This window comes from Stegodyphus dumicola, chromosome 10, assembly GCF_044657685.1.
Source record: "Stegodyphus dumicola isolate Sdum_Otavi_A_Nest chromosome 10, ASM4465768v1".
Classification (NCBI taxonomy): domain Eukaryota; kingdom Metazoa; phylum Arthropoda; class Arachnida; order Araneae; family Eresidae; genus Stegodyphus; species Stegodyphus dumicola.
This window is the reverse complement of record NC_140777.1, coordinates 5,130,656-5,156,801: the sequence shown is the minus strand read 5'-3', so window position 1 is coordinate 5,156,801 and position 26,146 is coordinate 5,130,656. Positions and strand designations below refer to the sequence as shown.

General features: G+C 37.0%; 2 protein-coding genes across 6 annotated transcripts in view; one reads left to right on the top strand and one right to left on the bottom strand.

Moving 5' to 3' along the window:
- LOC146994860 (fasciclin-1-like) overlaps positions 1 to 24,815 on the bottom strand; it is a 51,993-nt gene extending 27,178 nt beyond the window's left edge. Inside the window, exons 1-3 of one of the 5 annotated variants that reach the window (XR_015043277.1) lie at positions 17,712 to 24,815; positions 14,599 to 14,795; positions 6,876 to 7,054 (exon numbers count right to left, since the gene is read on the bottom strand). Coding sequence is in view for 2 of the 5 variants with exons in the window: in XM_085824592.1 (XP_085680718.1) it covers positions 14,589 to 14,697 (109 nt within the window). In the remaining 3 variants the exon portion in view is untranslated. Of the gene's footprint in view, positions 1 to 6,875; positions 7,055 to 10,676; positions 11,487 to 14,588; positions 14,796 to 17,711 lie in introns of those variants that run through there. The other 4 variants (XR_015043276.1, XM_085824592.1, XM_085824591.1 and 1 more) reach the window with 4 other exon arrangements.
- On the top strand, positions 1,179 to 6,154 carry LOC146994861 (uncharacterized). Its single transcript, XM_085826071.1, has 2 exons — positions 1,179 to 2,539; positions 5,430 to 6,154. Exon 1 carries the CDS (start codon positions 1,179 to 1,181, stop codon positions 2,361 to 2,363), a length of 1,185 nt encoding a protein of 394 aa, XP_085682197.1. The 3' UTR covers positions 2,364 to 2,539; positions 5,430 to 6,154.
- Positions 24,816 to 26,146: the final 1,331 nt, after the last annotated feature.

The window sequence follows — 26,146 nt, the reverse complement described above, 5'->3', positions numbered from 1 at the left end:
AAATTTTTGTTCATTTTTCATCGGACTTGTGCATTCATTTCATAACGAACCCGTACGCACGCAACAATTTTTGGTGTCAGGAGTGGGGTTTGAATGCCAATAACAAGAGCGATGGAAGAGCAGTTAAGGCAATTGATAACAGCCTTTGCCTCGTTTAAAGAAGAAATGAAAGAAGAGATGAAAATAGCCAAGGAAAGATGGAAGGGGCCGTCAACTCTGTTAAGGACGAAATGAAAGCCGTTCAAGCTGGTCAAGAAAAGATTGAAGCAGGTCAAGAAGAAATGAAAAGAGAGATTACCTGCATAATAGAAAATAAATTTGAAGCTATGGAAGGCAGAATTGACACAGTTGAAAATAAAGTTGGACTAATTGAAGAAAGAGTTTCTTCGGTGAAAGAAGAAATAGAAGAAAGAGTTTCTTCTGTAAAAGAACATATAGAAGGGAGAGTTTCTGCTGTGGAGGAACGAATTGAAGGAAGAGTTTGTGCCGTCCAACACCAAATCGAACAACAAATTGATGAGAGAGTTTCTGAAGTTGCCAAAGAAATGGAAACGTTAAAGAAATTCGTAGCGACGGCAGGGAGCAAGAATGATGATTTTAAATTCTTACCGATGCCTGCTCGTCCACCTCTGAAGCTATCCACATATGATGGGAAGACATCCTAGCAAGTGTATAAGACCCAATTTTCTATAGTTGCGGATGCGAATGGATGGGATTCCCAAGCTAAGGCCTGTCATCTCGCCGCTTCTCTGCGAGCAGACGCAGCGGATATACTGCAGACGCTTCCCGAAAACCAAAGACTTGACTTCGAAGCTCTATCCGGCGCATTGGAGCTGCACTTTGGCGAGAAATGTTTAAAAGACTACAGCAGGCTCCAATTAAAATCTCGTCAACAGAAGCTCACCGAAACGCTTCAGGAGCTCGCCACGGATGTTGAAAGGCTGTCACATCACGCCTTTTCGGAGTGCCCGACAGAAACAAGGGAAATCCTGTCCCTGCAATATTTCATCGATGGCATCCAGGACCCTGAAATACAGAAAGCACTGCGAATGGCGGATGTTAAAGATCTGAAAAGCGCTTTAGTGTATGCCATGAAATTTGAGGCAGCCCAGCAAGCAACTCTTAGGGATAGCTACCCAGTCAGAGCTGTGCGAGTCCACGACCCAGGGGACCAACTGATGGCTCGTTTAGATGATTTATCCAGACAAGTCGATGCTTTGATACGGAGTAGCAGTGAGAACAAAGTGGCTGTAAGATGCTGGAGATGTGGTTCTGAAGGTCACCTACGACGGCATTGCAGAACACCCCAGGGCATGGATAATAAAACAGATGAGTTGACAAGACCAGTGAATGCTTTAAGACGGAATAGTGGTGAAACAAAACCGACCCTAAAGTGCTGGAATTGCGGTGTTGAAGGCCACCTACGAAGGAACTGCAGAACTCCCCAGAGCACGGAAAATAAGGCATACGATTTAAACAGACAATTAAATGCCACGGGAAGGAAAAGGACTGACAAGAAACCAAAGTGCTGGAACTGTGGAGCTGAAGGCCACGTACGAAAGAATTGCAGAACACCCCAGGGTACGAAAATTGAGACAATTTCTGAGCAACGACGCAGGAAACAAATTAATGACCATATCAAGGAACGGAGGTTGCCAGATAATGAAAAACCCTGTTTTAAAGCGCTTAAGATCTCTATAGTGAGTGGCAACAATAACGGACTGTCCATCAATGGGAATATCGATGGAGTTCCTTGCAATATGATCATTGACACAGGAGCTAATGTTACCATCATTAGGAAAGGTTTAGCTGAACAGTTTAAAGATAAACTTATTTGGACGCCATCCTGTGTTACCCTTCAGACTGCGTCTGGTGACAAGATCGACATAACTGGGAAGTTAAACGTAAACATCACGTTTGGAAGTGCCGCCTACCATCACACGGCATATGTGGCGGATATTACAGATCCATGCATACTCGGATTGGACTTTTTAAGGAAATACAATTTTTCCTTAGATTTCAAAAACAATAAGCTGCTTTCAGCATCTGATGGCATGACTATCCATCCTCAAAAGGGATCCTCGCCTGGAAATGTCGACGCCTTGTCCGAAAGATCGAGCTCGGGAAGCTGCCGAAATCATACCAGGGTCGAAAAGAAACTCAAGACTACCAGCTATTCTCCATCCCAGAAGCTCTTCGGTCGAGACCTTCGTCTGCCTTGTGACCGCCTGTTTAGTCGCCCTACAGATGCGCCTTCATCGCCTGAGGAACACATCCAAGATGCCCAGGCCCGGTTTGAGGGGATGCACCGTTCTGCACGAAAGCGAGTCAACTTGGCGACGGAGAAAATGAAGATCAGATGAGACACAAGAGCTACTAGACAGAGATCAAACAAAGGAGACAAGGTGTGGTTGTGGAACCCAATTCAACGAAAAGGACTGAGTCCTAAATTACAGTCACCTTCGGATGGTCCATATACAGTGCTGAACACGAATGACGTCGTGGTTCGGATCCGTGAGTCTTCGAACTCTTACGACAGGTTAGCTTATTACTATGGCCATAGTACGTAATGTAAATAATTGTAAATAGTATAAGACCATGGTCCATTTTGTTTTTAAATGTGTATTTGATTTGTATTTGATAGCATTTGATTTGTTTTATGTATTGCATTTATTGTTCATGTTGTTTATTATTATAATGTAATGCTTATTAATGCATTTATGCCACAGTTGTAAGTTTAGCTTCCTGTCCAGGGATTGTACTGCCCGGGACGTGCAGTCCTTGGGAAGGGGGCAGTGTTACGAATTTGGTATTTAAAAAGCTAATGTTAGTTCAATTATAAATTAAATGGTTTTATTTCTCGCGCAGTGCAGCGCGTGACGAATATTAAAAGAAAGCTAAGCCGGAAAAATTAAAAATACAAGAGCGCGTGCGTTAAATAAATAAATATCTCTTTTTGATTTCGAGAAAGTACTGGAAAAATCTAGCGCGTGATTTTAAAATCTTATAAAAGGAGGAAAACATCTCAGTTTGTAGTAGTTGCTTAGTTTGTTGTTGTTTAGAAAACTACTGTTGTTGATTGTAGCGAATTCGCGGATTAGCGTTCTTTAGCTGTTTTGAATTACGTTCTATTGGACATTTGAGTAGTTAAAAGAAAACTACTGTGAGATATTGTAATACTGCGTGATAATTTGAGAAAATTTAAGCATTTTTGTTGTGATAATAATAAATTTTTGTTCATTTTTCATCGGACATGTGCATTCATTTCATAACGAACCCGTACGCACGCAACAATATAATGAAAGAAAGAGTCTGTCTCTGTGTGTGTGTGTGTGTCTTTAGTTCGAGCTGCACGTATGCTAATAGACCCACGGCTACAAAATTTGGTACAAAGGTGCATCTAGACAAGAGCCAGTGCACCTCGAAGCGATTTTTTCGAAATTCAAATTCGAATTTTTTTTATTTTATGTTTTGTGACGAAAATCGCATCATTTTGAGACATAATGGGCTTTAGGAAAGCGAGATTTTACTCTACACACTCCATTTTCACATCGTCATGAAGCTATTTTACGAACCTAAAATAAATTTCGTGTTTCAATAAATCAATTAAATACGAATTTATTTAACAAAAACACATTTTTAACAGGATTTTTTCTAAAAAAGTTTATTTTAAAAAAATTACAGCTTATTTTTCTTTGATTTTTGGACATGTTAAGCTTTCATCTTTGCGACTGCTTTTACAAAAATAATTTTGGAAAAATGATAATATTTTGTCTTTTTAAAATTTTTTTAAATGAAGCTTCCGAGTACACTTCTCTAATCTCACATCCTTAAAAATGTGATTTTGGCAACAATTTTCCTGTCTTATTGTTGTTGATAGATTTTTGATGAAATCACATCATTTTGAGTAGTTTTATTCTTTTAGAAATATGGGTTTGGCAACAATTTTTCATCTTATTTCTTATGTCACTGTTTTTAAGAGATTGGAATATTTTATTGTTATATATACATATATGTCAAAAATCGTTAATTCGGACACCCATAATCCGGAATGATCTATAATCCGGACCTCAAAGCTAAAAACTTTCTGCGCATGCGCCGCGTTGGCACATGCGCACAGGCGTTTTACGCATAAGCGTCCTTGACTACTGCGCATATGCGTGTGCGCAAGTGCAGAATACGTTTTCGCCTGCACGTTTAATGTATAACGGACGGTGTAAGCTAAAAATATCTAATTATCTATTTCAATTAATGTTAATGATTATGTTGTTCCTTAATCTTCGAATTGGATCCCGCTTATTATTTCTTGCAGACTGTAGGAGCAATTTTATAAAAGTAAACTTGAACTTTCGATTATGTCAAATAGAATTTCCGATGCTGGAACTTCCAAAGGATCTGCAAAACGAAAGTATGTTTCGATGTCCAACAAACAAAAAGTGGAATTGCTGCAAAAAATGGATAAAGACATGAAGAATGTGACAGAGAGGTTAGTGAAAACGAAAAAATTTCGACTGACAAGTTAGTCGGTATTCTCGGCACAGCAATTAACGGGACTTGAACAGCGGAACTTTGTAACTGAACAAGAAATTATGTCTGTTTATAGAATTAAAGAGAAAATATTATCACATAAAACGAAGCAACTTAAACAACTTACATTGAAAGAAATGTTTAATAAAGTAAACAAATAAATATTAAGCTTTTCTTTTTGTAAATTTTGATACCCTTTAGATCATAATTGTTCTTTATTTCATAAATTACGGTTTCATATTTTTAATTTTAGAATTTCTGCATGCCATCTTACCAGATTAAACTGATGATCTATAATCCGGAAAAATCGATAATCCGGAATCGCCGAAGTCCCGCCGAGTCCGGATTAACGACTTTTGATATATAATATTTTTTAGGTCTGTAGAGTAAAATTTTGCGTGGAATTTTATGTTTTTTTGAGTTGCTTTCATGTTATTTTTTGCTTATTTCATTGTTTGAAAAGTTGATATTGAAAAGTTTTGCGTGATTTTTTTTCTTCAACAGAAAGTTGGTTAATTTTTTATTAGGATAAATAATATTTGTATTAAGAGATATAGCTTATTTCATTGTGATTTTTTTTTTCTTAAAAATATAAGATATCATTAATTATACTTTGCTTTTCAGAATTTTTTGGTTTTTGTATTCTTCAATGTTATTTAACTCATTTCACTGTTTTTAAGATATTGAAAAGTGTTGAGTGATTTTTTTTTAGGGAAAAAATTTCTTAAGATTTTGCAAAGGGAAGTTGGTTAATTTATTTATTAGGATAATTAATATTTGTATTAAGGGATATTGCTTATTTCATTGTAATTTTGTTATACGTAATAACTTTATTTTATGAAGTTGTTCTGCAGAGTAAAATTTACGCAGTTTTTAAATTTAACATTTGGTCTTTCCTTCAGCCATTTTTCCGGTACATTTAAAAGCCAGACGAAGGCTGGCAGCGAAGCTGCTACTACAATAAATAAATGATTCCTCCGATAATGCAAATCAAGGAAATGGAAGTTAATGACAAGAATTAAATTCAGGCAAACTAAATCATATGAGGTGCCAAACAGAAAATACGAGTAATCCGTATAACCAATTTCTCCTCATTCTTACTTCAGAATTGAGTTCCCTTCTGCTGCAACAATGATAGTACTTGTGATGCCATCCATAGTAGTTCTCTCAATATTAACTATACAGATTTCCAATACATCATACTGCAGGATATGAAGATTCCATTAAGATGCTCTGATGTTAATTTCTAGCATCAAGATGCTCTTTTATTTGAATGTATGTTTTCTCCAAATCAAGTTTGAGAAAATTGGCAGATATAAAATTTTTGAAATAATTAAGGTTCATTCTTTTAAGTATACAGTAAAGTGGTTTCCTTAAATTGACATGAAGTCTAAGGCCTGACACAGATGCAGTGTTTGAGGATTAGATTTTGTGGTAAATTTTATTTCCAGGTTGTGCTTTAAGTTAAGCAATTAAGATATACACTCTAACATCCTCTTATGTTTCCTCTTCATATTATCTTTAAATTTCTGTATGTTTTAATTTTTGTAAGATGACAACATAGGATTGTTGCTCAGCAACAACTGGTAACTTGAATTGATGAAAAATAAATGAGTTGTGTTCTTTTTCTCAAGTCATTAATAATTCCACAAACAAAGGATAAACTATAATATGTAATAAATACAATAACATTTTTTCAATTCAAAAATATGCGTGCATGGTAAATATTTGTTTAATTTTTTAAGTTTATTTTATTTTTAACTATTTAATCTTTCAAGGTGCATTAACATGGAAAACAATATAAAATTAAAGCATAGCTTTATATTAGAAAAATCTTTGGATTATTTAAAAAATATTGTTAATATCTCTGTAAATGAAAGATATATGGTGTAACTAATAATTGATTTCACTAACAACATGTATATATGCAAGTTACCATTTCAAGCAGAATTTTTATCATATAAATATATTATCATCATACAACCAATGTGTTTGTGCGCAAGAATACAGAGGCTTTTTGCACATATTTTACACGATTTTGCTTTGCTATAAAAAAATGCCATCTGCTGGGAAGTTCTTTATTTCACTGGTTATATTTTTAAAGATATAAATAATCATCTACTACTTGGCAGTTTTATTCTTATGCAAAATGGCACTTTTAAAGAAGCAATGGATGGAAGGTTATACTTCAGATCTTTGCAAAGAAAATTATTCGTCTCTAATGCCTCCCCCCCCAAAAAAAAACTCTTTTCAATATCTAAAGATAAGTAATACTGCCAACACTACCAGGAAGTCGGTACTTCTTGCCAACACTAAATATATAGACTAAATACATAAAATGCGCTTACCTTACATAATCTTATTTAGCCGAAGTAATTCATTACGGTCAAGAGAACAGTCAGCATACGAGCTCTTGGACATCTTTTAGGCAACAAGGTGGGCGAGTCCTGCTGTATCCGACTTTCATGAATGCAGCATATTTCACAGTGGTGGTTGTTTACTGTGTTCTCACATGTGTAACCAACCACTGTTCAAGAAAGTATAAATGATCTAGTAGCTACACATTTGGGCAAAAAGTTACAGAAAGATGTGATATTAAAGTAGACTTATTAAAGTTTTTGTAGACATATTAATTAATTAGTTTTCATGCTATAGGGTCTTCTAAGAAAGCACCCCTTTTAAACATATCCTGAAACCTTGCAAAGAGCAGTCTTGGGTGATTTCATACGCCTGACAAGGTCAAAAATATTTTCTAGCCTTCTTATTCCTGTTACTAAAAAACTTGTCTTTCCTTTCCCTGCGCAACGTCACTGTACATTTTGGTTAATTTTGGTTATATTTCTCTCTAATCTTTGGGGGAGGGGTGAACATCTGGGCTAGGTCCATTCACAGTCTTTAAGTAGTAACTATGCTAGCACTTATATTGAAGTTTTAACTGCAGGCAAAGTAGCCTCACCTTTGTTTAGTTAGGCCTTGTCCAAATGTATAGTTAAATTTCAGTTATAAATCACCAGGAATGAACTGGATATCAGTAAGTATGTATGTTAATAATCAGGCAGAATGGTTAATTTACCAGCATGGTTAATTTACCAGCATGTTAAGGTTACCCTGTTAGCCATCAAGTTTAGTATTCATATTAATCATTGTGAAAATTTTCCAAATAAAATACAAATGAAAGTGAAAAAAAGCTGTCAACAAAACTGTTTCAGAAAAGTAAAATATGTTGCTGGAATACCATGGAGGTTTTTAGATACCAAAGACGAAATTTGGCTCACCTTGCCAACTTTCGTCTTTGGTATGAGGCGAACCTTTTGGTGATGTGAGATCATGAATCTAGGACCTATAAGATCATCATTTGAAGAAATAAATGAAAGTTTTGCTTGAATTATGCTCCCTTAAAAATGGAGAGATTTCTCTAAAAATTCATTACATACGTATAATAGTCACTGGGATAGAAAGGTGAAACCAGTTTTATTTAAAAACAAAAAAAAAAAAAATACAGTATGTGTGAGTATAAGTTTTTATGAATACTGTGCCATTTTATATGAAAATGTTTCATCTTATCATATTCTAAGTTCAAGCTTTTAGATTAAAGCATCAAAACACTTAGCCTGATTACGATGTTCTTTTAAAATTTGAGCTCTTCTATTTAGAGTAGCAAACTTACTACGTTAATGTTAGAATATTTCTATTATGAAATTTAAGCTCTTGTATTAGACTGGCAAATTTATTACGTTAATATTAGAATATTTCTACTATGAAATGAGATCTTGTATTAGAGTCTCAAATTTCTTACATTAATATTAGAATACTTCTATTATAAAATTTGAGCTCTTGTATTAGAGTGGCAAGTTTACTACATTAATATTAGAACATTTCTATAATGAAATTTGGGCTCTTGTATTAGAGCCCCAAATCAAGAATTTTGTTGTGTAAATCAAGTTAGAGGCTTGATTTTTTTTTTTTTTTTTTTTTTTTTTTAAATTTACTTTAGTGTAATTTATTAAGAGCAAGCTTCGTAGATTTTTGTTTCTCAAAAAGCACATACGTTTATTGCATTATGTATTTTAGAGGGAAAAAAATACGTTGTGTCATACTTTAATTTATAATTTAAAAAAAAAAAAAAAAAAAAGAACAAGTTGATTTGGAATTTTTCAATATCGACTAAAAGCCTTTTAAAATTAATTTTGAAACACTGTGACAATTTTCTTGGCATAATTACTGTGAGTGATCTCACAGACCGCTTTAAAGAAACGCGTAAAAATACATACTTTTATGACTTTTTAAGGAATGTTATAGACAATTTTAAGCCTTTTTAAGGAATGTTATAGACACTTTATGCCTAGTTATAGAATTCTAATTCATTTAAATCAATAAACATTCATTTAATCAATAATTTTAAACATAAATCATTAAATTTTACGCAGTTAAATCCATATAAAAAATGACTATTTTCTTCGTTTTGAGGAACAGAGCTGTAAAGAACTAAGATTTTATTAAACATGCATGAAAATATGTGATTTTATTAAGCATTACTGTCAATTAAACCATAGTTATGAAGGAATGAATTTAGTTATTAATAAATAATAGATTAGTATATCTTTGTTTACAAGGATGACTTACAAGTTGATACACAGTCAAAACACATATTTTGAGAGCACTTAAGACACACTGATTCCTTGCATTCTAAACATTTGGTATGCTGGTTTCCTCTTCTTACAAGGTGGGCACAGATAATTGGGGGGGGGGGAGATTTGATAAATCTATCCTCTTAATTTCCAAGGATTCTTCTAATTGTTATTTTCAGTTCCCTTGGCAAAAAAGAGAAAATTATCCCAACTCTCAGATGCAGATTAATAATTAGCTAATAAGAGCATAAAATTTTTTCTTTTCACTTTTGTAGTGTCAGCATATGACTAGAACATTATGCATGAACATAAATCCAAGTATTTTCGGGCTCTGCTCTAGAGCCTATTTTTGCAAGAGGTTTCTGATCAAGGAGGTGAATTATTGTGTTATGCTTTGGTGTTCGTACTGCCCAATTTAGTCATTTTTTGCACCATTTGAAGTGATTTTCCATAAAAATTATCACTTTGTTCACAGTCATTAGAAAAATTATGACATTCATCTGCAGAAAGCTCAGATTCACTTTTGCTTTCACTGTGAAGACTACATCATTCTTCAGAATCAGAGTATATTACATAAAAAATATTGTTGACAAGATATTCAATTTCTTTTTGCGTGAGATATACGGGACTTTTTCTTGTAAAATTTGAAGGCATATTTATCTCTTTTACGAAAAACAAGCATTCGATAAATAACATCTATAGTCCACTAAAACTCGTACACATCTGCTGTGAGGGGCCTCTCAGACAACTTAAAAAGTAAAAAACGTAGTAACTGAAACCATAATAAAGCTAGAAGTGTAAAACTTGATATGTGACCTTGTGGGATGGGTTTGAGAAGGTAGGAGGAAGGACAGGGACCATTCTCCGTTTTTAGGGGTGGAGAAGACGGTTAGAAAATCCTCAGCGGTCTCCGAAACCATTCACAGCAGTTGAAGGTTAATTTACGCGAAATTTTTTTTTCTGTTCACAAACTATTCTATTACTTTTGAAGGTTATAAATACCTATTTGTGTCTTTTAAAATTGGGAGGTTTTAGGGAGTTAAAAAAATTTTTTCCCAATTTAAAAGTTTCAGTAACTGAAAGAAAATTTTTTTGTTGTTGCTGCTATAAAATGATGCAGTATAAAGAACAAAATATTCTTATTCCCAGCACAGAAGATTATATAATTTGAGACAGATAATTGCTGGCACATATTAACAGAATGATTTGCTGAACAAAAAAATATTTTTGACATATTTTCTACTTTCAAAGATTACTCGAATAAATCAGTTAAGAACTATAGGTTTTATCCAGTGCTGCCATCTATTGCCGATTAATAAGACAAAAATATTACTATTATTATTTTACTTTTTTCTAGTTGCTGTGAAACAACAAAACTAATTTTGCTGTTGAACTGTATATGGCATAAGTATGAAGAAAATGAGGCTTAATAATAAAGATAAAAAGACAAAAAGAAATGTATTAGCAGAAATGAGTAGACCTGGTAGAATTCAAGGTCAGCAACAGCGTAAAAAAACTTACCATACCCACTAGGCGACCGTTAAAATCTAAGCCCTTTCAGATTTTTTTTTCTTTTCATTTGGGAAACAGTTAAAAAAGATGCGAAATACTTGTTGATTGGAACAGTTCTGCTGCCTGCCGCTAGGCCGGAGTCCTGGCTATTTCAAGATATCAAAACAGCCATATCTGGCTAGATCAGGTAAGACCAAGCACTGTGTCCACCCTCATACGATATTGTGAAATTTTAAATTTGAAATCCGAGATCAGAAATGTATGTTCTTTAAATAATTTAATGTTAATGACGAAATTTTTTTGAATATTTTGTATATAAAGTACTTACGAAAGGTAGTCTTGGAAGTTATATAGAAATTGTTTAGAGTGGAAACTTCCTGGCTTCAAATTAGTCATTTCCAAACACAGCAAATTTATAGCTCTGGATATTTTTGGAAACATCGCGTAAATTTCTATGTCACTTTAATAGCTGCTTAATGCTTTAATTTATTTGAATAAATTGCATTTTTAACCAGATATAAAAAAATAAACGAATTGAATAAAATTTATTTTTATTTGGTTAATTACTTTTTTGGTTGCATTTGTTTTTGTATACAATAGTAAATTTACTTGCGGTTACTAGGTTTAAGCGGATATCGAAAAATCCAAGAGTTTTCTCTTTCCCAGTTATTTTTAATACGCCTTACATTTCTTTAGAATTCCCATAAAAATGTCTTGCAAAGTAATTTTGTTCTCAAATACAAATCAGAAGAACTTTCAATTAGCCCAATTTGCTGAACTTTTAAACAAAAATAAAAAAACAAATGTTGTTACCCGAAGTTATGTGTAAACCTAAGTTAATATAATTACAAAATATCTAACAATGGATAGATATCCATGGATATCCAAAATATCTAATCATGATGTTTATTTTTATTTCATTTAATGATTTTAGTTCATATATATGCATTAATATGTGTATCATTATCGTTTATCATTCATTGCTCACATATTATGTGTAAACCTAGGTTAATAATAACAAAACCTCTGACCATGGATAGATTAGTGTTTAATGATTTCATTTAATGATTTTATAGTTAGTTCTATATTTTCATTTATCCTAGTTTAACAACTTTGTTCCTAGATAATCTTTTAAATACTAGCAGAGTAGAAAAGAAATTTTTTAATATTCACAATGCCACCAGTTTCTCACATTTCACATGTGTCAAAAGATAAAACATCAAGCATTGTTATCAGTGCAGGAATTAGAATACTGCAATAATTTTTTTTTTCCCCCAAAACAAAAAATCAACATTTTCTTAAGCATTAAATGAAGAAATTTTACAACTAATTAAAATGAATGGTTTACAAATTTTATAAAATTATTCTCTTTATATAAAAATTAAATATCAGTTAAGAGTTTTATATAGCTCCTGCACAATATTCAACAAAATTATTCCTTTTCATTCCAAATTTAATTCAAAAAGTACTTTTCCATTAGTTAAGAAACGCTCTTTTAAACCTTTATTATGCCCTAGCATTCATCCTCAAAAATATGAACAAAAACAATATGCATATAAAAATGTAGAAACGACTTGTTGAAAATAAACTATCGCGCTGCGCCGTATTTTTGGCATATGACAAGTGAAGTGCAATAGCGCTTCGCCGGACTCAAACGGTTAAGTTTTCAGACATTCAAATTTGAAAACTTTCGTTCCAGCTGCACTTAAAAATTAAATAATAATCTGAAGTATTGGACTAACATGCAAATAAACCAGGGGTTCCCTTATTTTTTCAACCGCTAGCGCACTTATAGGTTTAGTTGTTTTGTCACACCGCCCTAGTCATGTTCGACGAAGTGTTGTACAAGATTTGTGCTTTACAACCTGCTTATTCATAGCAAATAACAACACTTCATTAAATACGACTCTATGATACGTCTATGGGCACCACGGTGCACAATTTGGGAACCCCTGAAATTTACGATTTAAAAAGCAGAGGATGCTGGCTGATGATATATTACTGTAAATGGGAAGTTTATTTACACTGGTGTGAAAAAATTAAGGACCAAGTCGAAAAATTAGCATATCAGCTGAAAGAAGAGGCAGAGCGGACAGAAACACCAATCAGGAGATTAAGTAAGGTGATGTACGGTAGCACATGCGCAGATATGCAGGTAGATGTAATGGGAGAGTGTCTGAGTAGTATAAAGCATGTTGTCGGTGTAAGATCAGTATTTCTGGCAAAGAGATTGCACGCTATATAGCAGTTAAAATCACACCGAGTTGCTGCCTCAGCGAGAAATGGCGAATAATCAATCTGTTAGACGACGTCTGGATGCTTTACCCGAGGTCGAATCATTGGGAAGTTGGAGGAAGGCTGCAGTGTGACAAGTGTGGCTGCAGAGTTTGGAATTGCTCACAGCATCGTTTCACGACTTTGGAGACAATTTCAAACTACAGGAACAGCTATCCGGGGGTTTAGTAGTAGTCGTCCACGAGGAACCACACCCGCAGATGACCGGTATATTGCCTTACAGGCCAGAAGAATTAGGCGGCAGACAGTGGGAGAAATCGCTAGACACAGGCGACTGGACGACCGATATCGCGTTTTACCGTGGCCAGAAGACTGCACGGTGGTGGTCTGTTTGCACGACGCCCTGTACGGTGTGTACCTCTAACGCCTGCCCATCGGAGAAGGCGTTCTCTGTGGTGCCGGGAACACCGGAATTGGAGAGACAATTAATGGGGACGAGTACTCTTTACAGATGAGAGCAGATTCAGTCTGAGTAGCGATTCTCATCGCATACTCATCTGGGGAGAGCGGGGAAGCCGCAATAATCCCTCGAACATCATTGAAACGGACAGGTATGGAGGTGGCGGTGTTCTCGTTTGGGGAGGCATCATGCTTGGTAGTTGTACAGACAGACCTTCACATCTTCGACGCAGGTTGAGTCAACGGGACCCATTATTGTAACGAGATTCTTCTTCCATATGTGCGTCTTTTTAGAGGCACTATGGGTCTGCAGTTCCTTTTCATGGACAACAATGCACCATGTCATCGCACAGTAGCTGCCGAACAGCTCTTAGAGAGTGAGGATATTGAACGTATGGATTGGGCGGCACGATCTCCGGATCTCAATTCCATCGAGCATGTATGGGATTTTCTAGGCAGACGCTTGGCAGCTCGTACCTTACCACCAGTAACGATTCCGGAGCTTCGATTGGCGCTGCAAGACGAATGGGCAGCAATGCCTCAACAACTCATTGACACTCTCATTCTCAGCATGGACAGACGCTGTGAAACCTGCCTAGCAGTCAGGGGAGATTATATCTCCTATTAAAGACCGCATGTTTCTTGCTGGACACACATCACAGGGATGTTTCGGCCTTCAGTCGCATTGCACTCCATGCTACTTTTTCAATAAAGCTTCCTTTTATGCCTCTGATTTATCTTTTAGTAAGTGTTGCTTACATTACTCATGTCCTTACGTATTGGGGATCTTACGGTATTAAATGTGTTGATTTGGAAAGCTTTTGTACAAAGTTATATTGAAAAAACCGTCTCCTCCTTAATTTTTGCACACCAGTGTATATATGGCAAATCACGCTAGAGCCATCTGCCCAAGGGAAGGGATGCCTTTGTGGAGGAATTTCTTATTCAAAATGAATCATATTCACATCATATGCATTTATGAAGGCAAAAAAAGTAACTTTCATCCTCTCCTACAATTATTGTCATAAAATATTATAATTTTATAACTAGTTTTCTATAAATATTTTACATCAGATTCATATACTTTGCCAAAACTAAACTTAAATGGAGATAAATTATTACGATTTAAAAATATTATGACAAAATTATTTTTAAGCTTTAAGGAACGAATGTACGCTAGGGAGCACAATAGGTGCAATGAAGTGAAACTACACTTATGCCACATACTTATGCTTACTTGAAAGAATATCAAAACAGTGGAGTCTCCCCAATGATCACTGTTTGTGCTAGTCCACTTGGCAAGTGAACTAGCCAGTTCTTTCCTCTGCATCTCCATTTCTTTGCCTGTGCTTTCTCTCGGAAATTTTTAGCTTCATCAGGGAGCCGAGATTGATTTATGGTTTCTGTCCTTCAAACAAACCGTTGACCCTGCAACTTTTAAAAGCTGTGCACATGAGTAATATTTTTATATTCATACAATTTTGATAGTACCATACTTACTGAATAACATGAGAGATTCAAAAATATATTGCAAACGTATAATTACATTAACATGTTTGTTGTAATATTTATAATAACTTACTCATTAACACATTACCAACCGGTAGCCTATTAATCGGCTTTTCATCCCCAACACCTACCGATCAATCGCCTATTAATCGGCTTTTTTAGGCAAGGCCTGCCGATCGACAGCCTATTAATCAGCTTTTTTTCGCCAACACCTATCGACCGATAGCCTATTAATCGCTTTTTTCTCGAGACTACCTAAAAATAGCCTATCAATCTCGGTAGCCATTGTGATAAACAGATGCCATTTGCTATATCATCTGCATTTTATTATTGGTATTGAGGTACATTGCTCAGTTGCGTAAAGTGCATTGCTTCGTAAACTGCCACATTTTAACACCGTTTTTAAAAAAATTGCTGTTCACGTTGAGCGAAAAAAATGGTACTGGAGAGTTTTATTTAGACAATTTATTAGATTGTCTAGACAGTTATTTTGAACATGAAGAATCTGCGGCTGAGCGGCCGGTCGGACGTGCGTATGCTGTTGAACTGCTAGCGGTCCTTAAAGTGTAAACTTGTCAAATGTAATAAAATGTAATGCTGGGTGGGTTACATATACTCGATTTATTTTTAATGTATTAGAAACTCCAGCTTTATGCTTTGGTACTTGCCAGTGACAGGCAAAATCTTCTCCTTGCCATGATAAATTTCTGATAAGTGAATCAAACAGAATGGATAATTCACTGAAATACATTAGCAATTAAAATAAAGCAAAAATAATAATAATTACAAAAAGAAACTGCCACCTCAAAAAAAAATCAAAAATTGAGGATGCACTTAACAATAGATATGAACAAATTAATTTTTAAAAAATCTAAATTAACTGAGAATTAATTAAAAGACGAATGTTTAAACCAGGGGGATCCCACCCTTTTCGTCGCTAAGAGCACATTCTACAATATCTGTTGGATGGCAGGCACCATTTACTTTTTTTAAGGTGATTTCATAGTTGGATAGAGTTGCACATTAAAAAAAACAGAGAGAGAGATTGCTCACATTTTGCTTCGTGTTGAGCACAATTTGATACATGCACATAGGTTAATAATACATGCGCCCCCCCCCAAAAAAAGAGATTGATCGCATTTAGCTTTGTCCTGGTATCTATGTTGGATGTAATTTCTATTTCATGAAATATGAAAAAACGTTCATGTGGAATTTTTATAGAAACTGAAACATTTTTATTGTGATCGCACAGCGCCCATCCGTTAAATAGCCTGCAGGCATACGGTTTGGGAACTCCTGGTTTAAACAATGGATAATCAGCACTATAGTCATAAAATTTTTGTCATAAGAGATACATAATTAAAACAACTAAATGAAATTACAGTCCGTAACTTAAAAAATAACTTTAAAAAAATCAATGAAGACTGAATTTGCAATGACATCAGAGGTCATATCAACTTATGTAACTATGATATCATGTGCTACATTTACTATTCTATACTTGTCGACTTTACTATTCTTGTCTTGCTACTTTAGCTGAAAAATTTCTGCAAACACTGTTACAAGTATCAACTAGCGTTAATTTTCTAACTTGATTTCAAGACTAAGCTGTGAGTTTTTTACATATTCTTTTATGAAAACGATTTACAATGGACACATAACTGAGAGTTCAGTGTCATACTTCACATTAATGTCAAAATGTAGTTTTATTTCGATATAAGAAATAGATTGCAGTGTTGGTATACTGAAAATGTTTTAGGAATTTTCAATAATGGACATTATTTGTATTCCATATCAAGCTACTTATCAGTGAGAATAGAAAAAAGGTTTCCAGGATGCTTGTGAAACAACAGCATATGTACTCCATTTTGAATGTTTCATCAGTATATATTAATCCAAATTATTGCAGAATTTTCTAATTTAAAATAAAGTTTTTGGGTTTTTCTGTTACTGTATACGTTTAAAAATTCTCAAATGTTTTAATGCACTTCGGTGGGTCTATGTGTGAACATTTTTAATAGTGGCACTGATAATTTCCAGCTTAAAATTCATAAAGTATGTTCTTTTATTTATTTATTTTATTTGTTAAAAACTCCATGTTGGCCCAACGTTTTCATATTACCTTTATATTTTTTTCCCGCATACAGCCCATTAAATATATTTCAAATTATTCATTTATTCCTCTCCTTATTTATTCTGCAATCATGTTCGTTACCTGTTAACAGACACAGAGGTCGCTCAATCACACTGTTAAGGCACATGTTTCACTGTCTACAACTATTTTAAAATGATACTTGCAACTTCCCAGAGGCCTCCAAAATTGTGTGCCCTAGGTGAAATGAATTTCCATTCAATATTCTCGGGAGATAAATAATTGGCTAGAGTTTAATTTGGGGATTTTAATTATGTTATGAAGTCCTTTTACTTCTTTGTTGGCACCAACAAGATTTGTGGCACTGTCGCAATATAATGCTGTGCAGTCCATTCCACTAAATTAAAAAGAATCTGCTACATCTCCATCTGATCGGAGATTTCCCATTATTTGTCGACACACAAATTGTTTGTTTTTAAATCATACAATACAATGAAGTACAACTTCATGTCAAACAGATCGACCACTTAATGGTCAGAACTTTCCGCGCACGTGAATTTATAACGCGACTGCATCAACATGCAAAAAAATTTTTTGATAATGTTCAATAGCTATTAATAACACAAATTTGTGAATTTTAGATAATATTGTCAGATGTTTAGCAAAATAAGTAAGATTTGTCTTAGCTAAACAGCCTCTGAGAACTAAAATCAGAATCCAGGTAGGGATTCACACATTTTTTAACTTACTTTTAGATAAGACAGTTCTCGTGCCGTATTAATTGGTGGATGTCCTCTCCAAAGCAATCATTTTCTGTTTGTTGTATCAGGAATATTTGGCTATGCTGAACACTTAGCTGGTCGTGACAATCTTGCTAGGGGCATTTTCAAATAAACCTGAAAATATAACTACTAACACATAAAATAGTTATATATTTATCACTCAATTTCAGTAAATTATGTAAAAAATGATTCACTTTTATCTCAGATAGATACTGCATGAGTTGGATAGTCACTGCCCACCAGCAACGCTGGACAACACAATTTGTGATGCACTTAGCTTATCAGAATCCACACTCCGTGACAGGAGATCCGCTGGATTCTGATCCGATGCCACGGTTGAACAGATGAAAAGTTCTTGAATTGTGGCCACACTATGCTGAACAAACATCTTATCATCCATATGTTCCTTTTATATCCATTCGAGGGCTATCATTGAGTCTGTCCATAAGTAGACTTGAGTCACTGCTAATTTCAAGGTGATAAGGCCGTTTTTCACCAACCTGGACGATAGGACAGTGGCACATAGCTCAAGCCTCGAGAATCAATAGGCTCTTAAAAGGAGTAGCTCTTGATTTGCTCAAGATTAACCTTACCAATGTTCTCCCAGAAAAATCTACAGACTTGCAATAAACTGCTACTTCGAAACAACATTCATAAGCATCGAAAAAACAATGGATTTCAACATTTTTAGCTTGATCAATCACTACACGTCTGTCAATATTGATGTTGTTTATGCTCTCTAGTGTCAAAGAAATTGATGCCATTCCTAATTTTCTGCAGAAGGAAGTCCATAATTCGAATCAATTTTAAGACGGCACAGTTTCTGCATAAAAATCTTTGCTTTGGCTATAATTGGGCCAAAAAGACCAAAAGGGTAAAATAATCTAGCAACTGAAGATAAGACACATCACTTATGTATGTGATATGATACATCTCTTATGTATATGATAACACTACGCTCTACTTTGAAGGAAATGCGATCCTTTATTGGTTTCCATGACACACCCAAGGTTTTTGTTTCAAATGGATCAGAGAAACTGTCGATTTAGAGAAAGTTCAGAATGATTTGCACATCATTTGTATGCAATTGGCTTGCCTTCTTTTTGCAAAACCACTGTTGTAACTCTTTGGGCTCGTTTAACGTTGAAGCTGCGCAGCATCACCCATGGAGACTCGTACGGCAGGAAAATGTGATCCTGCTAGTTGATGGGCGAAATACAATCCCCAACATGATCCTTTGGCCTCTGCTTCTGCCTAAACGACAGGCACTTAGCTGTGACCGCTAGTGTCAACCGGCTAGTCATTAGTCTAACTGGTCAGCAGATTGAAGTCAATCTTTCGGAAGTTCTTGCGTTCACGAAAGCTGACTGGAGGACTTCAGTCTGCGTATAGGTCTGGCTAGCTCTAACACAGGATTCTGTGTTCCCTTGTTGAGCTCCATGTTTGCGTCCTTGTGGGTGGGGTGGTTGGACCTGAATCCTACCTACTTAGAATATGGAAACTTCAAATTCTTCCCCCAATCACATCGAAATGAAAAAATTTGGTTTCGCTAAGCGAATGTGCACTTTTACCATTGTTAACATGAATCGAAGTCGAAAGTTCTTAGTCATTGTAACGAAAATCGCTCTTTTCAACCGAGCTCCTCATAGCTTAGCGGAGAAGGCGCAGGACTCGAAACCTGAAAGTACCGGGTTCGAAACCCATCAACGGCAAGATGCCCGATAATTGGTTTTTATGTAAATATCCTTGTTGTTAATGTTATCTTATTTATGTAAATTTCCTTATTCTTCCAGAACATTCCAAGTCTGGAATGTTTCAGCACGTTCACCAGCTGTATATAAGTAGCTCTTCATTCAGTTCTAGTTAATAAAAAGTCTTGAGTTTAGACTTGTACTTGCCTGTTCATTTGTAGGATCCCCTCATCTACGCGACAGTTTGGTAGAGGCGCCGGGTATTTCTCAGTTACTACGGCAGTGTTACGCCGAAGCCTGCGGATTCGAGGACTTCCTCCTGAGTTTGGGCTCTTACAGGATTCGCGTAAAAGATCGAGAAAGATGGTTGATGAGAAGGAATCCGAGCAGAATTCTCCAGCAGCCAGTTCCGCTTCAAGTAATATCGCACCAATACCGATCCTGACGTACCAACTACCCAGAAGCCCGTGTATATTCAGCAGGGATAGCCAAGAAGACACTAATAGATGGCTCAAGGACTTTGATCGAATCGCCAACTATAACCACTGGGATGATCAAATGTGTCTGGCGAACGTCATTTTTTACCTTGGCGGAACCGCTCGACAGTGGTTCGATAATAATGAAGATACATTTACCAGTTGGACTGTTTTCAAGACTGCTCTTAAGAACACCTTTTTCCGAGCAGCTGATGTAAAGCGCCAAGCTGAACGAGTACTACTGACATGTGCTCAGCAAATCGATGAGACGTCTGAAGCATACATTCAAGATGTTCTCGCTCTCTGCCGGAAAGTAAAATCTTCTATGTCTGACAAAACCTTCTATGTCTGACGACGAAAAATTGGCCCACCTCATGAAAGGTATTGCTGAAGATTTTTACCAGGTCCTGTCATCCCAGGACTATGGCAGCGTCGATGCCTTCGTGAAACGCTGCCGTCACATAGAAAGCCTTCGATGAAGACGTATCGCCCGATCACGATTCCAGAGGCTGCCTAATGTCTCCGCGGTCTCGGCCGATGCGGACGCCAGTGAACTAAAGTCTATAGTGCGCACCATCGTCAGAGAAGAGCTTCAGAAGGTCCTTACGCAAGTTCAGGGCTACACGGAAATAGAACCCGTAGCACCGAATGACATAGCATCTGTGGTCCGGGAAGAGGTTATAGAGGCGCTGGCACCACTCACAGGAGCAGGGAGAAGCAAAAACACTACCCAATGTTCACTTCCAGTTAGGTCGCAACCAAGACGTGAAGCCAGCCAGAGAACTGCTCCACAACGTAGGACAGATCTGTGGAGGACTCACGATAATGTACCTCTCTGTTTTCATTGCGGTCGCCGAGGACATGTTCTGAGGTACTGTAGGGAAACACGCCAGATATTTGAAAATGCAAGAGCCGCAAAGACATCCAACCCTCGATGGGACAGGGACACTGAATCTACATACAGCTTCGACGACGAATATGCACAACCTAGTTCTTCCCGAATAAGGAGCAGTTCACCTTATCCGTGACGCTCTCTCAATCGTCGACAATCGCAGTCACCAGTACGCCGGTCCAGCCGTTCCCCACGCCGAACCAATGAAGAAAACTAGCTCAAGCGACCTGTACAGGAGGTGAGGCCGCAGTTGAAGAAAATCCTCCGACGTACAACACAGCCAAGTTGGAAAAGAATAACACTTTTATCACTGTGAACGGACAGTGTGTGAAAGCCCTTGTTGACTCGGGTGCCGATTATTCTGTCATATCTGAACAGTTACGTCGACAGCTAAATGCTCCTATGTTTGCTGAGAATGGACCTGTATTGAAAACTGCCTGTGGTAAAACTGTAGCTGCCTCGGGACGCTGTGTATTGAAAGTTGATTTGAATGGGACTAAGAAGCCGTTTGAATTCCTTGTGTTTCCTGAATGTAGTCATCAAATGATACTTGGATGGAATTTTTTCCGTGCCACCGATGCCGTTATCGATTGTGGAAATCAAGAACTTACACTTGCAGAAATCCTTCCACACATTGAATATTTAAATAAGTCACAGCTCTCCTTGTTTGCCGCAACCGATTATGTAATTGAAGCAAACACCGCAAAGCGAATACGTGCCTTGAATTCAGAGCTACAGGAAGCAGACGAAGCTATGATTGTTGGAAATAGAGTTCTTATGTGCGAAAAAGAACTATCGATACCAGCTTCAATTGTCACTATAGAGGATGGTTGTGGTAAATTATGGGTAACTAATTGTTCTCGACGAACCCAACTGATACCGAAAGGGATGAATGTCGGCTATTTAACGACCATAAAACCGACGCTATTTGCTCCCTCAGTGATCAGGCTCCAGCAGGTCCCAAGGGACATAGGTCCAGGAAAAGGTTATCTCAAGAAAACTTAAAAGAGATTTTTGATACTGATTTGTCCAATGCTGAGGAAGACGAGCTATTGAGTCTACTAGATGAATTTAGTGACATTTTTGACTTTAACAGTATTGTGAAAAAATCCCGATGCAATTCGGTGAAGCACAAGATTGATACAAGTGACAGTGCACCAATCAAACAAAGGCCATACCGTGTGTCAGCCACTGAGAGGCGTGTGATTGCAGACGAAGTGCAAAGAATGCTAAAAGAAGATGTGATACAACCATCAGATAGTCCATGGTCATCTCCAGTCGTGCTTGTGAAGAAGAAAAATGGTGAATGGCGTTTTTGTGTCGATTACAGAAAATTGAACAAGGTAACTAAAAAGGACGTCTATCCGTTACCTCGCATTGATGATGCTTTGGACTGCCTGGCTGGTGCAAAACTTTTCTCTATGATGGATCTGAAGTCAGGCTACTGGCAAATAGATGTTGATGATAAAAACAGAGAAAAGACAGCTTTTGTGATTCCAGATGGTCTCTATGAATTTAAAGTCATGCCGTTTGGATTATGCAATGCTCCAGCCACATTTGAACGGATGATGGACACGGTACTAAGAGGTCTCAAATGGAATATTTGTCTTTGCTACCTCGATGACATAATCGTGTACGCACCTAATTTCGAAGAACATCAAAAGCGTTTGAGGGAAATATTGAAATGTATCCAAAAAGCAGGACTGACGCTAAATTCCAAGAAATGTTCATTCAGCAAAAAGAAACTGACTATACTGGGACACTTAGTCGATCAACATGGGATATATTCCGATCCACAAAAGGTAGAGGCTGTAGCAAAGTTCCCTATTCCGAAAAATATCGCCGATGTCCAAAGTTTTCTGGGCTTGTGTTCCTACTACCGACGATTTATCCAAAATTTTGCAGATATCGCAAAGCCCCTACATGACTTGTTGAAGAAAGATGCAAAATTTTCTTGGAACGCGTTACAGATTGAATCTTTCGTAACGCTCAAAAGGCTGCTGACCACTGGCACTGTTTTGGGACATTTTATTCCAGACGCAGAAACCAGGATACATTCTGACACTAGCGGCTATGGTGTCGGTGCAGTACTGGTTCAGATCCAGGATGGCAAAGAAAGACCAATAGCCTATGCATCCAGGTCCCTTAGTGCAGCTGAAAGGAATTATTCCACCACCGAAAAAGAATGCCTTGCCGTCATCTGGGCAATTAGTAAATTCAGGCCATACCTCTACGGAAAACCACGGTAGTCACAGATCACCACTCTTTATGTTGGCTGGCCAATGTTAAGGATCCATCCGGAAGACTTGCACGGTGGGCTCTCAGGTTGCAGGAGTACGACATAAATATCGTCTACAAGAGCAGTCGGAAGCACTCCAATGCAGATTCACTATCGAGGAAGCCTCTTATAGAACCAATAATTGAGAACAATGAAGACATCCCTTTCTTTGCAGCAATCATAGATTACGGAAAAGAGCAGCAGAAGGACAAACAATTAAAATCCATCATTACAACTCTCAAGAGAGGTGACGCATATCAAAATTATCAAATAAAAAATGGTATACTGTACAAAAGAAGCTATGACCCTATGGGACAGCAGTGGCTCTTGGTGGTACCAAAGCAACTTCGTAGCGAGGTTCTAAGAAGTCTTCATGATGCTCCAACCGCTGGCCATCTCGGATTTGCCAAAACGCACGACCGAATAAGGAGGAAGTACCATTGGCCAGGGCTATATGGAAGCACACGGCGGTATGTATCACACTGCCGAGAATGCCAAAGACGGAAATCACCGCCGCAACGTCCACCAGGACAGCTTTATCCGATAAAACCTCCTGACACACCGTTTACAAAAATTGGAATAGATTTACTTGGACGCTTTCCTGTTACTCGAAATGGGAACCGGTGGATTATAGTTTGCACAGATTACCTTACCAGATTTGCAGTCACAAAGGCAATACCGACAGCTGAGGGCACTGAAATTGCCAAGTTTATAGTTGAAGAAATTGTACTGAAGCATGGTGCCCCCAAAGAAATTATAAGTGACTGAGGACGCAACTTCCTATCCAATGTTGTTAAAGAAGTAATTCATCTATGCAAGACGTCTCATCTGCTGACGACTGCTTACCACCCTCAAACCAATGGCTTAACTGAAAGATTCAATAAAACATTGGCAGACATGTTGTCCATGTATGTAGACATTGAACAGAAAAATTGGGATACTATTCTACCATTTGTAACCTATGCCTATAATTCAGCCAAACAAGACACAACGGGATTCAGCCCATTCTTTCTCATTTATGGCAGAGATATGACTCCTCTCGACGTAATTTTCCCATACAGTATCGAAGATCCCGAAGATAGTTATGCGCAACATCTGATCACTAGAGCTGAAGAAGCTAGACAGCTTGCAAAACTCCATATTCTTAAAGCGCAAACCACAGACAAGCGCCAATACAACGAGAGACATCGACCTGTCAGCTACAACATTGGAGACTTTGTCTGGGTCTTCACTCCAGTACGAAAGGTTGGGTTATCCGAAAAGCTTCTAAGACGTTACTTTGGACCGTATCGAATAACACGACAGCTCTCTGACGTGACGTACGAAGTAGAAAGTATGGAACAAAATAAGAAACGACGGAATTCAAAAGACATCGTTCACGTGTTGAGGTTGAAGCCCTATCTTGATCCGAAAGTACAACTGGACGATGAAAGAAAGCCCAATATTTCCAGGAGACCTGTTTCAAGAAGCCAGACCAGAACGCAGCGGGACGCTGCTTCTTCCTAAGAAAGGGATAATGTAGCGAAAATCGCTCTTTTCAAACGAGCTCCTCATAGCTTAGTGGAGAAGGCGCAGGACTCGAAACCTGAAAGTACCGGGTTCGAAACCCATCAACGGCAAGATGCCCGATAATTGGTTTTTATGTAAATATCCTTGTTGTTAATGTTATCTTATTTATGTAAATTTCCTTCTTATTCTTCCAGAACATTCCAAGTATGGAATGTTTCAGCATGTTCACCAGCTTTATATAAGTAGCTCTTCATTCAGTTCTACTTAATAAAAAGTCTTGAGTTTAGACTTGTACTTGCCTGTTCATTTGTAGGATCCCCTCATCTACGCGACAATTGGTCAACTAGGAAATCTATCACCATTCCTTGTCCACGAGTATATTTTGGCTGCAGCTGGAGGCACAAAATACATAAAAAAGCTCAGTTCAAGATATTTTGCTTATTTAAATGATATCTGATGCACAATCCTTCTCTCTTCCCAAAATCAGAAACATGGGCGACTCCACATAAGTGTTTGAACATAAGTCTTCTATTAATGTGTCCCCACATAAGTCTTTGAACTCAGCCTGAGGTGTTGTTTCAGAAATAGATGAGATATCTGTATCTGAGGAAGGAAGACCTGTTAGAAAAACTAGCTGAGCAAAATGTATCTGAAGTTAGTCGAATTATAATCCATAGGGATGGAACATAGTTAACGCAAAATATATCCTGACATGCTCATCTCCAGATCTACCAAAAGCCATAAAGGCAGGATACTTCAATTGTCCCATCAGACCTTACATTCTGAACCCACTATGCTGCTTTCAAGTGCCATTGGATTGGTCATCCAAAAGCCGCATGTGGTGGAAACTTGGCATGCGCTCGCTGCTCTGTAATCGGACGTGAAAGTTAGGACTAAACAGCCGATCCAAAATGCGTAAACTGTCTTGCCGACCGTCCGTCATACTCACGAAATGGCCTAAATGGAAAGAAAGAAATACAGCATATTAAAATTATTAAATAAAACCTCCTTATCCTGAGGCTAGAAAACTGTACAACACAGGTCAACCAAGAAAGACTTGTCTCTTATGTTGAAGCCACCAAATCTTATCAATCAATATGCACCCAAACTTTTCACAGTTTACAGAACACAAAAAAAAAAGCCTGAATCAAAAACAAATGAACAAAGAAAAAATTTTAAATAATTGCTTCTTATATATAGGTCCCTTATCCGTTCAATACTCGACTATGGATCAGCCATTTATGGGTCAGTAAGGTCTTTCGTGCTCGACAAACTTGATCCAGTACACCACCAAGCAATTGGGATCTATGCTTATGAGTTTAGAACTTCTTCAGTGAAAAGCAATCAGACTTCTCTGAGTTTAAGGAGCAAGCACCTTTGTCTTAAGTCCTATTTTAAACACAGATCCAGAATCCCATCCGTCTACACTTACTCAATGATTCATGCTCCCGTTTATAATTGGGCATGCCCAACAGTTATCCCATTGTTTGGTTTAAGAACACCAAAGTAAACAGTACAACATGACAACATAAATACACACAGCTGGAGAATATTTT

Bases quoted from the DNA above. Each gene is read 5' to 3' on its own strand.
- LOC146994861 (XM_085826071.1), top strand. From the start codon at position 1,179: ATGGCTCGTTTAGATGATTTATCCAGACAAGTCGATGCTTTGATACGG.